The 16,367-nt window shown below is 40.1% G+C and overlaps 1 protein-coding gene across 3 annotated transcripts in view; it reads right to left on the bottom strand.

The window, feature by feature from the left end:
- Positions 1-1,332: 1,332 nt before the first annotated feature.
- LOC109964718 (heterogeneous nuclear ribonucleoprotein C) overlaps positions 1,333-16,367 on the bottom strand; it is a 32,739-nt gene continuing 17,704 nt past the window's right edge. For 2 of the 3 annotated variants that reach the window (XM_020608239.1, XM_020608230.1), the window contains exons 3-7: positions 10,078-10,128; positions 4,478-4,641; positions 3,292-3,405; positions 2,046-2,185; positions 1,333-1,562 (exon numbers count right to left, since the gene is read on the bottom strand). In XM_020608239.1, the coding sequence (XP_020463895.1) occupies positions 1,524-1,562; positions 2,046-2,185; positions 3,292-3,405; positions 4,478-4,641; positions 10,078-10,128 (508 nt within the window). In that variant the 3' untranslated portion in view covers positions 1,333-1,523. The remainder of the gene's footprint in view (positions 1,563-2,045; positions 2,186-3,291; positions 3,406-4,477; positions 4,642-10,077; positions 10,129-16,367) is intronic. The other variant, XM_020608248.1, reaches the window with a different exon arrangement.

Below are 16,367 nucleotides of genomic sequence, written 5' to 3'. Positions count from 1 at the left end.
TATATGGTGTGGACTCTCACTTTAATTAATGCATGATGTATTAGATTTTCTGCACATATAGTTTACATACCTCAGACTAGTGGCATAGGTGGTCCAGTTTTGTAAGACAAGCAGCATGCAGACCTACTATAATTTCATGACTTTATAATCTCACATTTCCATGATATCCAAATGTTTGTTTCTCTTCCACTCTGTCCTCTGTGTCTGTCTTGGCCTTTCAGAATAAAAACACCACTATGAACTGCATTTCGAGTCAATATGAAAATACTTTTACTACTGTGACAATGAGCATTTCCACTTGGCTTAAGATTCCAAACAAAACATGTAACACCCATAAGAATTATAATAACATCATTGTTTCCTTTAAAAAACATATGAGAAGTCCTAAAGCAAGATTAAAATCAGACAGCTGAACAATTACAGTAAAGTTTACAATAATACACAATATTACACATTGACCTGGGCTTTTGCACATCTTAAAAGTGCCAAATACATAGAGGAAGAGAGTTGTCATTCCTTGAAAACGTTCAAAGGAAGTACTTGTATTTCTGAAAGGTGTGACATAACAAGGTCGCTTGTATAACATTTCTTTGAGCCATTCTCGAACAAACAGCATACTGGTTCTCTCCCGAATAAGCAGTGTGTTCATCCAGTCTCTCGAGGATTACCGTAGTTTACTCTGAGTAGCTAAATTCTAATATCTTTGAAGTATACAATAAGGTGAAAGTGTTAGTTGAGTGTCAACAACAAGCCCTCTTGAAAGATCACATTGGAGAGTGTACACATTTCATTTGCAAGTTAAACTGAGCTCCACAAAGAGGATTTTCATTTAACACTACATGCACACAATATTCCAATTATATCCTAATTAAATTAAGCTCTTTATGTGGTACAACTCCTGCTTCATTAATATTTCTGGTTCTGCACTGATTGTGAATGATCTAACTGCAGCTCCTCTATAAACAGATATGTTATTTTAAAAAGAGCAAAGAAAATGTTTACATTTTCTTTCAGTTTTGTCTCACTTTGCTGTTACTTTCCTCCTGCACTTCTTGCAAAATCCCGTGACTACACATAAATTATTACTGTACATAGGCATATGGGGCTGCCTGCTTTCAGAGGAAGATGAATGTGAATAAGATAAATTGGTAATGTTTTAATCAGAGAATTCACTTGTTTGGATTAATACTATTATCTGTATTAATACTGGAATACTGCTGTTTGTGCAAACCTGCTCTTATATTACATTAGGCGAAATTTAAGTAGACAGGTTAAATTCACAACTGTGCTGTTTTTTTCATTACTCTCTAGATATGTTCACGCTCTACCTAACAAAACAGTGTATTGTTTAAGTCACCTGTGTCACTACAGTCACCGAGCTGCTGTGATACAAATAATTGTATTGTGTTTTCTGATATGTACACCCTACTAGGGGGAATGCAGCCAGGCTTGGTGGTGGTTGTTCTCTTCCGCAATGTTTGACACTTAATGCACATCCTTCTACATCTTCTCATTTTCCTCCCTCACATTTCCTCCTCGGGGTCAGAGCTGTGGCCGCTCATCTGTTACAGACAGACAGGCACACAGACAGTGAGACAGGACACTGAGAGAAAACACCAGAGACATTTCATATACAAGCTCAGAATGGCTTAGTAAAATTTCATTCTGCACGTATGAATTGATTTCATTGTAGTCGTTATTTTATGTCCACGCGCCTCATGACGACACAGAAATATCTGGTTATCTTGTCTGTGTAATTTACAGCCCATGAACAGTTTCTTAAAATTATTTATTTGTAATTATTTTAAAATTACAATTTGACATTTTTTTGTTTTTGTGAGAGTTTTCTCTAAAAGGGGGGGAGGGGCTGGCAGAGAAAGGATCACTACTTAAATCAAATATTGTACCTTTTTTTATCTTTGTCATAACTCTCAACAGAAACGCCAGAACTACCATCATGCTACATGCAGGGGCAAAAAGGCCAAGAGGGATGTCCCCTCACATTTAGTCAGTCCCCAAAAATGCACATCTTATGGTGCATTTACCGTGTGGTCATCATGCGGCTCCCTCAGATCAGGGCTCTCCTTGGTGATTCGATGGCGGGAGCTGGGTGGAGACAGGGAGCGCTCTGGACTACTGGCCGTGTACAGTGAGTCAGCTGCACTGTCCTCTCTCAGGGGAGACTCTACAACACAAAACATACATACATGGAGTCTGGTGTAAAATCTGAGTTCTGTTTTATTCAGTTATTACTGTGGGTCAAAGACAAAAACATCCCACTCAGCTTTGTATTAGATAACAGGCAGAAAACAAGAGTGGGAGTGACAGGCTGAAGGACAGATGACGAGATAGTGAGGGGGAAGCGAGCGACAGCATGGCTAGATCGTGAGAGACAGGCAAATCAAGTACAGCCAGAGATAAATTAATATGAAGTTGAAAGCTATCAATCGCTCAAGGTCATTCAAAGTAGAAAGGAGAAGGCACACATGCACACACACTTTCTGCAGGTGTTCAAGTACAGCTACTAAACTGCAGTAGCCACAGGACCCATTCTCTTCTTAGTAAACCATGTTTTTTTATATTCAAGCTGTTATGATAATGACTTCTAGGTTTGAGGTTAAAGCCCTGTCTTTGTTTTTACAACAACTTTTTAGTGTAAGTGAATGCACCAAATGAGTCATGTACATTGAGTTTCAGTTTACGATCAGTTTAATTAAGATTGCAGTAAAACCAATTTCCTTAGGAAGGATAATAAAGCTTTGTCCTGGGCTGTTGATCTTACTGACAGGTGCTCTGACTGCACTGTACTCAAATGTCCACATGAGGGCAGCAGCAATGTTTTCCTCTATCTGTGCTGTTGTCATTCGCCATCTCTTATATTTGTGTTTTCTGAGACTTCATCAGTCATTCACTTCAACCATACTGTTTGTTCAGCATGTTCTATAATTTGCTCACAAACATAAATCCAGACATCACCCCCCCGCCCCCCCAGCTGATTTTGCATTTTATTCAACTTTATAAAAAATCCTGACTGGAAGAAAATAATTGATTTGTCAGGTAAAGCAGGAGTGGCTCCGCTGGTGCAGTGTATTCCCATCTCCTAGTTTCCCTGCAGCACAGATCCTGAATCATTTTGATTGGGGTTGTGACTGAAGGAGCTAATCAAGCAGAAATCTGAAAGCGGCATATTGCTGGAGTCTGCCTTGAAATGTTTTTGATGGGCGAATAGATTATCTATCATTTGATCACACACCCATCTGCCTCCATTGTCTGCTTGCGTCACTGTCTTACCTTTGTGGTCATTCCTCTGTGTGTCCATCTTGTCAAGACTGTCAAGCAACCCATCGATCTGTGTCTTTATCAGAGTCAGCTCCTTTTTAATCACCTGCAACTCCTCCATGCCCACTGCAGGGACAGAAAGAGAAAGAATGTAAGAGAAAAAAGGAAATAATAGGAAGGAATAGTTTTCCATTTTAGGGAATGCACATATTCACTCTGAAGACTGATAATGTTATTATTCCTAAAGGAGTGAGGAACCGATTAGCTTAGTTTAGCCTGGTTCTCTCTGGAGGTAACAAAATCCACCCACCAGCACACCTAAAACTCAGTAATTAACAAGTTACATCGTGTTTGTTATAGTCTGAACAAAAACTGACATGTGAAAATGATAAGTTGTGGTTTTGCTCAGAAGTAGCAATTTTCTGGAGTCTTTCTGTCACCGTGAGACTCTGGGAGGTCCCTGTGTTTAAGCTAAGTTTTAAGCTAACTGTATCCTTGCTTCAGGTCCATATTTGATGCACATAAGAGTGGACTGATCTTCTTGTCTAACTCTTGCAAGAATGAGAATAAGCATAATTCTTGAGATGTTGAAATATTACTTTTTAAAAATGGCACTATGAAGATGAAAAATGAAACATAAACTGTTTTGATTACACTGTAAAGGTGCAAGCTGCCATGACATTTGAGATCATTAACTACTTGGGCAGCACGTGCACACTTTGTGTTTCTTATTTGCCACTCACATTAAGTGTCATGCACCCGTTGTAAATCTCCTGGTGCATTGTTCGTCTCATCAAAGCAACATCAGAGAAAAAGGGTAACTGTTTAAAGTCTTCGAATTTAAATTTTTAGTAATCATGTGCAGTAACGCGTGTAAACTACACACTGCATATTTTGTCTCTGATCACTTTGGACTGAAAGGATGAGAGGAATGAGATTTAATGGCCAACATTTCCGCTTAATGGAGTACTGCATGGCTGCTTTTAATGCTTTCTATTTAGCATTTAAATTTTCACTCAGTGAAATTGACTATTTCCTTCTCTGAGGATTTAGGAAAACTGCAAATCTACAGCATCTAATGTAGGGGTGTATGGGAGTCTTCTAATAAATATTAAAACTGATGTTTTTGTTTAACAAAACAGCCTTGAGCAGCTTAAGTGGAGTCAGATATCACTTCCAGTTCAATCATATTACTCACACTTGGCTGTGGTTGAACTAGTGGAGTGGGTTCGGGAGCTTTTGGTGTGGGTTCTGTCTCGACTGCGTCTGTGTCCGGAGGAGGAGGAACGGGATCGTTTGGCCAAACTGGGTCCCAGGGGTAAGGGGGACATGGATGCTGGCACACGTTGGTAGTCATAGACCCTGGAAATTCAGTAGGGACAATTGTAAAACAATTTATCTTGAACCGTGTTCCTGCAGCTGAGGTTTTACTGAAAGTGAGTTGTGATTTAATGCAATCCACTTGCATGATGAACTACTCACAAGAAGTTGAAACCAGTGTAATTAGACATATGTAGGTAAAAGTAGCTAAACTGAGCTTGTCAATGGACCATGGAGATGATTACTGTGCGTGTGCTTTGAGCCGTCCACAACCACTGTTCTCTGTGCAGAAACAGTCCCCCTGCCTTTAAAGCCACCTAAAACTGGTGAACGTCTCATATTCAAATGATGTTAACCTTCGCCCACACAGTACAATGGTTCAACTAAGGCTGAGTCTCAAAACTTTTTGCTACTAACCAAAATGTGTCAGTTGCACAGAATCAGAACTTTCATTTTCATTGTCACTTTAGACTGTTTAATTTAGACAAAGTTATTTACTGGTAGTTTTATTTAACTTGTTAGATTTTGTGTTTGCTAAATTAAAAAAGGAAAGAAATATTTCTTAAATTAAGTTTTCTAAAAAGGATCAGTGTGATATTTGCAGTAGCAAATTAAAAAAATCACCTCTTGATGCCTTTAGTTATACCTAAAAAACAAGGGAATGAAAGAAATGACAGTGAAGAACAGCAGCTGTTCGTGCATCTAAGATAAATATAGACATTTATATTCTATGTTCCTTTGTCTTGCACTTTCTATCTCTTTTTCTCTCGATCATGTGCTGGTGTTGCCTCGTCCCTGTGGACAGCTCCATGTCTCTAACTGTCACTGAATGTAATTGGTTCTGTCAAGGCCAATCAATAGCTCCCCGCCAGGCTAGTAGTGCCAGTGACAGGGGGTGTATCACAGTCAAACTCCACAGTGGTTACGGAAAGGACACCATGTGTGTTTTCTACAGAAATAGGGGTGATGTTGTGGCTGAAAAAGAATGATCTGGCCTAATATTTTGACCTCAGCACCCACTGATGCAGTGACCAGGTGAAACACAGCTACAGAACTAAAACCAAACATCACTGGCAATGTTTTTGAAGTATGAGAACTAGAGCAGCCAAATTATGGAAGATTTCATAAATGTTTCTGTGTAATGTCTTACTTCTAAACTCTGGCAAAACCGAAGTTACTGTACTTGGGCCTGAAAATCTTAGAAATATGCTATCCAACCATATAGTTCCTCTTGTAGCTCTTGCCTCCAGTATTACTATGAGGAACCGTGGAGACATTTTTGACCAGTCCTTTAAATCACACATAAACCAAGTCTCTAGAACGGACTTCTTTCACCTGCGCAATATTGCCAAGCTCAGGAGCATCCTCTCTCAGAGTTATGCTGAGGTCCATGCATTTGTTACTTCCAGGCTGGACTACTGTAACTCTTTACTATCAGGATGTCCCAATAATTCCCTAAAAAGCCTCCAGTTAATCCAAAATGCTGCAGCCAGAGTACTGACAGGAACTAGCAAGAGAGATCATATCTCTCCCATATTAGCTTCTCTCCACTGGCTCCCTGTAAAATCCAGAATAGAAATTAAAATCCTTCTCATAACACACAAAGCCCTTAATGACAAGGCTCCATCGTATCTTAAAGACCTCATAGTGCCACTTGTGGTTCCTCACATGGAACACTTTGGAAAAAAAAATGTATTCTATTTCTGCAAGGAACTTTAAACTATTATTAAAATATCATTTAGCCTGGCCTCCGTGGTGTCAATTGGATGGATAAAATAACAAATACCTGTATCTCCTCTCCTTTTCCTTTCTCTCCACCATTACACATTACTAACTTTGTGTCTCCTCTCTCCCGTAGTGTGTCCTCTCTCTCTCCCTGTACCTTTCTGCAGGTTGCCCTGGCTCTGGAGCTCTACGTCTCTGACGAGCAGTCACCAGCCACATCGACCTGATCAGTGTTTGATTGTTTGTTGTGTCTTGTTGCTTTTCCTCTTTTCTCTCTCCTCTATCCACTCACCCTAACTGGTCAAGGCAGAAGGCCGCCCACCAAGAGCCGGGGTCTGTCAGAGGTTTCTTCCATTAAAGGAAGTTTTTCCTCCCCACTGTCGCCAAGTGCTTGCTCAAAGGGGATTTGTTGGTTTTTCCCTCTATAATAATAATAATAATAATTGTAGTGTCCTGAGATGACTTTTGTTGCGATTTGGCGCTATACAAATAAAACTGAATTGAATAGTTGTAGCAGCCATAAATTATCTGTGCAGACTGAGTGACATAGTTAAAAAAATGACCAAAAGAGTTACAAATCTAATTGTAGACTCATTATTTTCTGGGGTAACAGCAATAGCACTGAATCTAATCACAATCTGGATATATTTGGATGGACAACAGTCTGAACACTGCCTAAATTGTTTCTGGAAAGCCAGGAAAGGGAAAGCTCCTCTGCTGTTTATCAGAAGCCAACAACAGGGAGACAAGCTGTCTGCTGCACGGACTCTGAGTTGGATAGTGATTTACTGATTGAGCTGGTAGTCAGTCAGTCAAACTGAGCCAGTTTCCTGAAAGGTTTTCTCCATTGTCTTCTGTTTGTTCTGTGAGGAGATTTCTGCACACACCGTTTCCTTAGCACATCCACAGTACACACACATACAGGATGAAGTGTATTAGGCCACCATAAGTGTGCAATATTAGAGGCTTTCAGCACTGCCTGTGTAGGGACACCAGAGACCTATGGGAGTCAAAAGTCCTTTAGAGCAGTTTGCAGGGGCAGATAGACAATGTGTTGTTACACCGGCTTTGAAGTATCAACTCAGAGAATGGAAGTTCAGAGACGGCAGCCGAGTGAGGATTACAAAAAAGTGTGTGAGAGTGTGTGTTTGTCTTGATGGATTAGACCCCACACAGAAAGCCGCGTTGTCAGCGTGAGCTGTTATCTATGTTGAAAGACACTTTTCTTTCATGTGTGCACAAGAGGACTGTAGATAGGGGTGGCTGTGGCTTACGAGGTAGGGAAGTCGTCTTCTAACCAGCAAGTTGGTGGTTCGACTCCCGGTCTCCCCGCATGCCTAAGTGTCCCTGAGCAAGACACTGAACCCCAAATTGCTCCCGGTGGTTCGACTGGCGCCAGTGTCTCTCGTCATCGGTGTGTGAATGTGTGTGTGAATGGGTGAATGGTGTATAATCTCCTGTAAAGCGCTTTGGCCAGTGTAACACACTGTGAGAAAGCGCTATATAAAATACAGTCCATTTACCATTTACCATAAAAACTGTAATTTCTCTCTTTCCCGCATATTTATGTGCACAAACACAAGAACAAACATGCACGCAGTCACATTCCCCACACACTTGCAGCTAGAGGCAAACACGTGTGTACACACAAAAATATGCAAGCACAGACTTCCAGTACCACCCCCCAACTCACACACACACAGCTGTCAGTAGTGCTAGCCAACAGCATGGGGAATAATAATGCGCCGTGTTAAAAACAAATTCAAAATCAGTGGTGAGTGTTCACCCCTGAGCAAAGAGAAAAATTCAGAGCAAGCCAAAGCCAAGAGAAAAAACAAAGGAAAGATGACAGTTAATACTCAGAGCAACAGAGCATCGATATATGTGAGAAAGGGAAATGGAATGAGGTTTATATTGTGTGTGTGTGTGTACAATGACATTGCCTTCTTTTACTCAAATGTGCTGAATGGAGTGTTTATGCGTGAGGCCTGGGGGATTTAGGAAAGTCCCTGAGCAATTTCAGTGGAGGACCAATAATACAGAGCCACTCTGAGTAGAGCTCAGTCTGACTAACTACCTCATTATTGTAACTACTGCACTTAAGTGTACACTGCACAGAAGTGTACTCTGCAGCAACATGAAGGCAAACTAACTGAGAGTTCATGATAGGTCAAAAACAATGTGCTAAAAGTGTTTCAGTGTTTTAAGTGACATTATACAGTAAGCCTGGTGTGTGGCTGTCGTCAGCCCGTCCTGACAGCTAAACTGAGAACTTGACCTTAAGTGCCTATAAACAGTTGTATTTTCACAGGTGCTGTCATGTTTGGCATTTTCATGTATGTCCAAGTAATCCACAGACTGCAAAAAAAAAAACATTTTTAGTCCACAGACTGCAAAAAAACCATCTTTAGTCCGCTATAAATACCTGACTTTGACAGTCATTAGTTTTAATCCTTCACTTTTTTCCAGCTTTGTCCAGTATTAGCCGTTTTACACTCTAACTTTAGGTAGAAGTATAGACAAAGAGAAAGCCTTTTTGTAAGCAAAGCTTTGTTAGGTCCAGTTTGCTTTTAATTTGTGTTGACCAAGTACACAACAGTTCTTCATCACTGTCAACACGCTGACATATGTAAGCAATTTAATATAGCAGTATGTACCAACACCTTACACACTGGTTTCATGCTAATAAGACACAGTGATGTCTGCAATCATTGTGCCACACTGTTGAACAAATGTATCAGCCCGTGTCTAGACAAAGATCAGTGGTATATTAAAGGGAAAAATGGTGCTTTGTTGATAATCAAAAATAAAATAATGTGAATCGTATGTCAACCCGGTTCAGCGCTATGGCAGATTTGGTGTTAGACATCACTCTCGGTCATTATTAAAACACCAAATGAAGAAGGAATCTCTGTTGGAAGAATAGGGGTTATCTCTCCAGTAGAGTTCAGATACTTGGAACTTGGAGAATTAATGTCAGCAAGGAGCAGAGAAGCTGTTCTAGACTTATCAAGGCACTCCACACCTTTGTATAGTGTATTAGAGTAGTTTAGTCATTTAGTTGATATAGTTTTCTTACTATATCAGGCAAGAAAAGTTTGATATAATATCACCTGTGAAATTCTGTAGAGATGCAACTTAAGCAAATTATATTACTCAGACTGGACCTTCACATTACAAATCCATGGTCTGGGCATGTTTAACCGTGCAACTGTCTGCGGAAATATATGGTTTTGAGTGTGTGTGTGTGTGTGTGTGTGCAATTCTCTGACTTCGTGTGTGTGTGTGTGTGTGTCAGACAAGTGAGCTCCTGGGTGTTGAGTAGTAGCTGGCAACATTGTAAGCAAAGACCAGATGAGTGACAGCTGTGTGGCAGACACCGATGGGAAGCGGAGAGTACTGAAGACAGCAGGGATGAAGAATCTGCCTCTTTCTTTAGCCTCCTGTAAAACATGGACAAGCAATAAGGCATGTGTGTGTGATTCTCTCAGTGTGTGTGTGTGTGTGTGTGTGTGTGTGTGTGTGTGTGTGTGTGTGTGTGTGTCAGACAAGTGAGCTCCTGGGTGTTGAGTAGTAGCTGGCAACATTGTAAGCAAAGACCAGATGAGTGACAGCTGTGTGGCAGACACCGATGGGAAGCGGAGAGTACTGAAGACAGCAGGGATGAAGAATCTGCCTCTTTCTTTAGCCTCCTGTAAAACATGGACAAGCAATAAGGCACGTGAGCTGCCATGCGTAGCTTTCTGACAGTACCTGTCGTAGTAGACCTCATGATAGCTGTCATAGTCCAGGTCGAACTCGGATCTGCAGGAGAAATGGAGAAAGAGACAAAGAAAGTGGAGGTGGTTAGTAAAATATCTGTCAGAACTACATGATGAACTTTTACTTAAGCTATCAGTAAACTCGGCTGGTGTGCCAGTGTAAAAAGGACGTGCTCCAGCAAACTTATGTGGTTCCATCACTTCATCTGGAAAGAATACAGTGTTCATGATCTCCAGCCAGCTGGAAAAAGGCATTGGATTTGCTCTGCTGCAGCAGAGGTGAAGGCATTGGATTTGCTCTGCTGCAGCATGCAAGGTGGAAAATCCATAAAAATTGTCTCGTGCTTCGGCTGAACCACCCACTGAACACCTCAATGTGTGAGCCTGGTGAGGCAAGCTGTGAGGCATGTGTGTGTGTGTGTGTGTGTGTGTGTGTGTGTGTGAGTGTGAGTGTGAGAGAGAGAGAGAGAGAGAATTACAGGCAGGTGAGTGTCGTGACAGGAGTGAACTTATATGGACTGGTAGTTAGTGTGTACCTGTGGAGCAAACCAGAGGAAATGGAAGAGAGAGGTGACACTAAGCCAGAGCGAGATCACATTCTGGTGTGTCGGACCTCAACATTCTTCACTAAACCCCACACAGAGTCACTAATAATCCCTCCATGTTGATCACCTGTCCTCTGCCTCTTGCTGACCTACCGTCTCTATCCGTCTTTGTCATTCTTTTATTTATCTGTCATGCTTTCTCTTTGTTTAAAATGACCTCACTCTCTCCATGTGTATCTCAGTCTTGCAGTTCAGTTAAATTCAATTCATTCAATTCAAGAGCTTCTACTAACAAAATAAGAATTTTTGTGCTTTGAAAAAGTTAGCAAATGTATGATAAAAAAGCAGATTTCTGCATACATGATCACTTATGGCATATTTGTCTTCTCAGTATGATTTACATCTGCAAGAACTGACTTCTTTGACCACTTGGGGGCACCACAAACAAGTTGTGAACACAACATAAAGTATTTGTGCAGTTCATTCCATCACACCAGGTTTTAGGTACACCTACAAATGTGGTCATACTAAAGGGTTAAGAACAGCTTTGCCTTTAGATGTAACTGGATGACCCTCCATACGAAGCAGTTAGTTTGAAGGAAACATCTGGCTCCTTAGCTGCTAAATGTTCCACTTTAAAACCAACTGCATGTTACAGCCAAAATCTAATCACAGTTAACGAAGACAGTAAAGCTATGGTCCAGAAAACATAACAAGAAGCTGAAAGACACTAAACAAGTCTGGGCGAATGAGGGTTTGTCTTTAAGTGTCTCACATACATGAAAATATTAATAACAACTATGCTCATGTAAAGACAACAATGCATTGTAGGCTATAGATCATTTAAAACAGAAGTCATTTGCATCAACAGCTGTCTGACACACTTTAGAGTGTCTTGTTACTATAAATTCATTACCAAGTAACAGCCCATGTTCAGACAGAATACTGATTAGAAAATGTGTTTTTTTAGGACACTTCAACATATTTTGGGAAACTAACACACCCACTGTCCTTGCCATCTGCTTATCTGTCACTCAGGGAGGTGGTCGTCGTAGTCATGCAGCAAAACTCAAAGAATTACTTTTTTCCCCCCTATGTCAGGAACAGCAGCATGACACAAACCTGAATACTTTGCCACAGTCAGAATTTAATACATGCAAAAGATATACTCTAACATTACAAGCTTGTGAAAAAAAAAAAAAAAAAAAAACCCACTCGACCTTGTGCTTGTGTGAGGGTCTGTGGATCTGAAGTGCAGACTTATTTTGGAGTGGACTGTAATCACAGTGTGACTCTCATGGACTCTGCTCTGTCTCATAGCAGCTGGTTGTCAGAGCTCAGGAGACAGGAAATGCAAAATAATTTATAACAAGTACTCATGTCTCAGCTGCACCTTTGCCAAAAATGCAAAGCAAAACATCAATCCAATTTAAAGATGCCCTTTGGTTTATTCTGGTATAAAATGGAGACATTCTACATGTTGTTTTAGCTGATTTTGTCAAACCAGTTGAAATATCTTGATTCATTCGAGGACCCAGCAGCAAGAAGGGTATTTCTAATGAATTTTCCTTTTACATCCTATATTGGTTAAAGATGTGTGTGACAGATAGAGAGTGAGAGAAGCAGTAACCCCTCAGCTAAGCAAAGTTTCCTGCTCTCCAAGTGTATTCAGCCAAAAGAGAGAAACTAACAACTGCTCTCTAAGATCCTCACTGAGGGGGAACTAAGCTGCTGTTCACTCGGTTTTTGTTTTTTCATGTTAGTGTTCACTCGTTTCTTGGTGATGAACACCACAAAGCTTGCAGGGTTCAGTAGCAGAATCACTTCTTTTAGTAAAGACACTCAATAATCTTTAGTGCTTGATTTTTTAAAATATCTGTTTATTTATTATCTTTTTCCAAGTAACATATTACTCTGAGTAAATATGAATCAGTTGCCATGGCAGAAATGGGCATTTTCATGTGATTCAAAGAAGATAAAGCATGGCCCATTTACACTGTATTTACATCGATAGTGAGCAGCAGGTGCCTGGGTCACTTGTGAATATGTGTGTGTGTGTGTGTGTGTGTGTGTGTGTGTGTGTGTGTGTGAGAGAGTCAGAGTGAGAGAGAGAAAGAGAGCGAGAGAAAGAAAGGTAGATGGACAGCAGGGTCACTATAGGTTAATTAATTTCTTTTCATAATTTCTCAAGTGCCAAAGCAATCCATTAGACATGGCTGGCTATAAATCATCTCAGCCTCAGTGTGTGTGTGTGTGTGTGTGTGTGTGTGTACACAAGCATTGTGCCGGTTTATTTTTTGTGAACAAAGCATTCCAGATATTTCCTCCTACATGCACCTTCAACAACCATTCAACAACCACAAGGAAAAAAACCATCCATTTAAAAAAAAAAAAAAAAAAAATCTATAGAAACATCTTGAAGGTGCGTGAATATGTGTGCCGGCGTGTGTGTGTGTGTGTGTGTGTGAGTAGGTGAGATTAATTATTAAAGATGTAGTTCAATTGGCTTAGAGCCTTGACAGAAGTAATTTAAATCTCACTGACAATGAATCAAAATGACATATTATGTGAGAATCTTGTTTTCTTGTTTGTGGTGACATCTTTGACAACAAATAAATTACAGCTAAAAATAGCAAAACTGAGACCAAATGAGGAGCCACACCTACATCGGGCTTTAGTGTTTTTGAAATTTTTGCAGGTAAGTCTCAGGGCGATGGCGAGTGCCCCATTTTTTCTTTACAGTCCTGGAAGCCAATTACAAATTAATCTTTCTTTATACAAGCACATTATGTGCCTGCCCACTAATGACTGATTGAAAGTGTTGCCAACATGTACACACAAACGCTGAGATATACTATACTCAGAATTGCTTCACAGACCATAAAGCAATATCTGCATACCCTGGCTTTAATGACATGGAAAAACAATTTGATATCATTTGTCATAGTACAAAGTCATGTAAAGCATGCTTGTCACAGGAAAAGAAGGAATTAGTTCCAGTTGTTTCTTTTCAACACCTATTTTGTGCTCTGTTGCCTCCAAAAAATGAAACGATCATTGATTTACATTAGCATTTGGAAATAGGTGAAAGGCAGACATGACTGACAGACATTACCCTTGAGAATACTGATTTAAAGAGGAAAGGGATTTTAGCTTTGCAGATTAATCCACTCTGCTAACAGTACAGTCTAAATCAATTCTGCAGAGATCAAGAAGCACCAGCAGATTTCCCTGATCATAAAAACTGCAAGTGTGAGTATTGCATTCAGCATGAACCTCAGAGTAGATTATACTGAATCTAAGCACCATGTCTGTAAATTACATTGATATAACCCTGAATTGATTTTGTTTCTGCCCAAAGATTCAAGCTCAGAGCTTGATTTGAACATTTCTGGCATGGGCAACTTCTAGTAGCAGACATGGTCCTAGACCTCACTGTGGCAAAGGAAATATGAAGGTAAGTCTCATGCTTCGTGTATGCTGGCTTTTTGTAATAGCATTAATGTGCTCCTCATTGTGTTGTCATTTTTTTTTTTTTAATTTTATTTTTTACACATCACCTGTTGTTAAATGATTCATATAAATCAGGCTGTGAGTAAAATTTGGTCACATTCTCTCTGGTGAGAATACAAAGATGGGTTTGTTGCTGTGCTGCCTGTTGTTACCAATGAATCTACTGTTCAAGGTGAAACTATCGTGAATCCCAGAATACCATATTATTAGCTAAACACTGAAATCTTCTGCTCTCTTTGATTTCCATAAGTTTTTCCACAGTAAACAGCATGCTTGGCAAAAATAATGCAATAAAACAGTGAGAATCATAAGACCGACCCTGCAGACTAGCCCCTTTGTTCCCTCATGTATTACTGTAACAAATATATTCAGTCAGTCATAATTTTTTCTGTTAAGAAATAATTCCTTTAAAGTGAGGAGAAAGTCATTTATGCTTTTGTATCTTCATGCCTAGATTACTGTAATTCTCTATGTGCTTGCCTCAGCCAAGGAGCTGCAGCTCACCTTAAGCAGCTGGTTCAAACTAACAAAGACAAAGCACGGGAGCACTTTACTCCAGCGTTGACTCCTGTCCGTTAACTACCATGTTGGACTCAACCACCGGAGTTTAGAATTAAATATAGAACTCTGGTAATTGCCCATCAAGTAGTAGTACTACAGGGTGAAGTACCTGAGTACATTTCTAAATAGTGTGGGCTTGTGCTCATGTAACTGTAGTAAGCGATTTAGTCAGTAAAAACATTTTTGGACATTTCATCCAACTAAGCTGTATTTGAATAGAGAGCTTTTATCTGCAGTATGAGCACAAAGTGCTAATTAAAGATATAGCTGCTGACTAAAGTACCTTTAATCTAATGATTAAATGGTGCGGTTTTAAAACACCTGCCAGCCAATTACAAGCAAGTATTTTCTGTGGCTTGGGTATAAAAGAATATATAAAATACATTTACTGTAACTGCAGGATTTCAGAGTGTGTTCACTAGTCAACATGGCCCCCTGCAGTCTTAGTGAAATATATGGAAATCATAGCAAGACTGAATAATCATAAGAGAACATATGTACTAGCATCCAACCCACACCTAGAGGCTGACAATGCCATGTACCCAAGGAGAAATGAGATTACTGTATGGAAAAACTGTGCCGTGGGATTTTTCTTCTTGCCCCGCCAAAAATGAGAAAACTAAATTTGTGTTCATGGATTAACAATTGGACGAGAGACAGTGAGAGTAAAAGAAGAAAGAGAGACCATGGGGTGTTACGAGTGAGGATGAGAGCAGGGAAGCTTTGATGAGATGAAGGGACTGCTGGCAGCTCACTCTCCCTCTCAAACACTCTAAGGACAGACTCTGAACTAATCTACCCCCTCTTTCATTTTCATTTAATCATTGTCACCATTATTCTCTAACTCACATTCACAATTCCTTCTTGTATTTTCATTTTTTTCCTTACACCTATCTGTATTTAGTATCTAGACAGCTAGATAGATAGATCAATCAGGATTTGGTTCCCAAGAGGAAGGTTGAGTCCCCACAGTGTGAGTTATACCAAGTGCATGTGCACATGCATGCACACGTGCGCACGCTTTCATAATTCATCCTGAGTGTGAACACATATTTGACAAAGGCCATCTTTATTATTTCCTGACAATTTACTTAAATTTCAGTGATTAAACACTGTGCTGCTCTAATCAATGACACATGCAGGATAGTAGGCGATCAATAATACATCACTGACATTCATTACTGGTTGATCCGCTGGTCTGCGTCAATTGGAAATACTATATGTACTGCAGGGCTGTGATATACAGTTACAGGCTGTAGCATGAGAGGCACTAAAGAAATGGCAACTGAGGGAGCTGATAAATTTATATCCTACAAGCATCAAGGTTAAATAATGGCCCCAGAGCAATTTATTCAGTCTGAGAAATAGAGCTACATAGATAAGGATTATGTGTCAGATTACACTTATCCTTCCTCACTTTAGTTTAAGTATCCCCGAATGGCTGACAGCCCTTTAGGTTTGATTGCGGGCACACCATCAGAAAGAGGAGCAGAAGAGCAGTACACTGACAGGGAGGAGATGGGGAGTGGTGCTGCATCAATAAGGCACTGAACAGGAGCAGAGCTGGAGCATAACAGGCAGTACATATCAGACAACAGGCACGCATCTGGTAAGTGGAGACTAAATAAATAGTGTCCCAGAGGAGAAAGGTTTTTTCCTCTTT

Source organism: Monopterus albus, unplaced genomic scaffold, assembly GCF_001952655.1.
Source record: "Monopterus albus unplaced genomic scaffold, M_albus_1.0 scaffold4.1, whole genome shotgun sequence".
NCBI lineage: Eukaryota > Metazoa > Chordata > Actinopteri > Synbranchiformes > Synbranchidae > Monopterus > Monopterus albus.
Note: the sequence above shows the minus strand (reverse complement) of the source record. Positions and strands in the feature narration are given on the sequence as shown.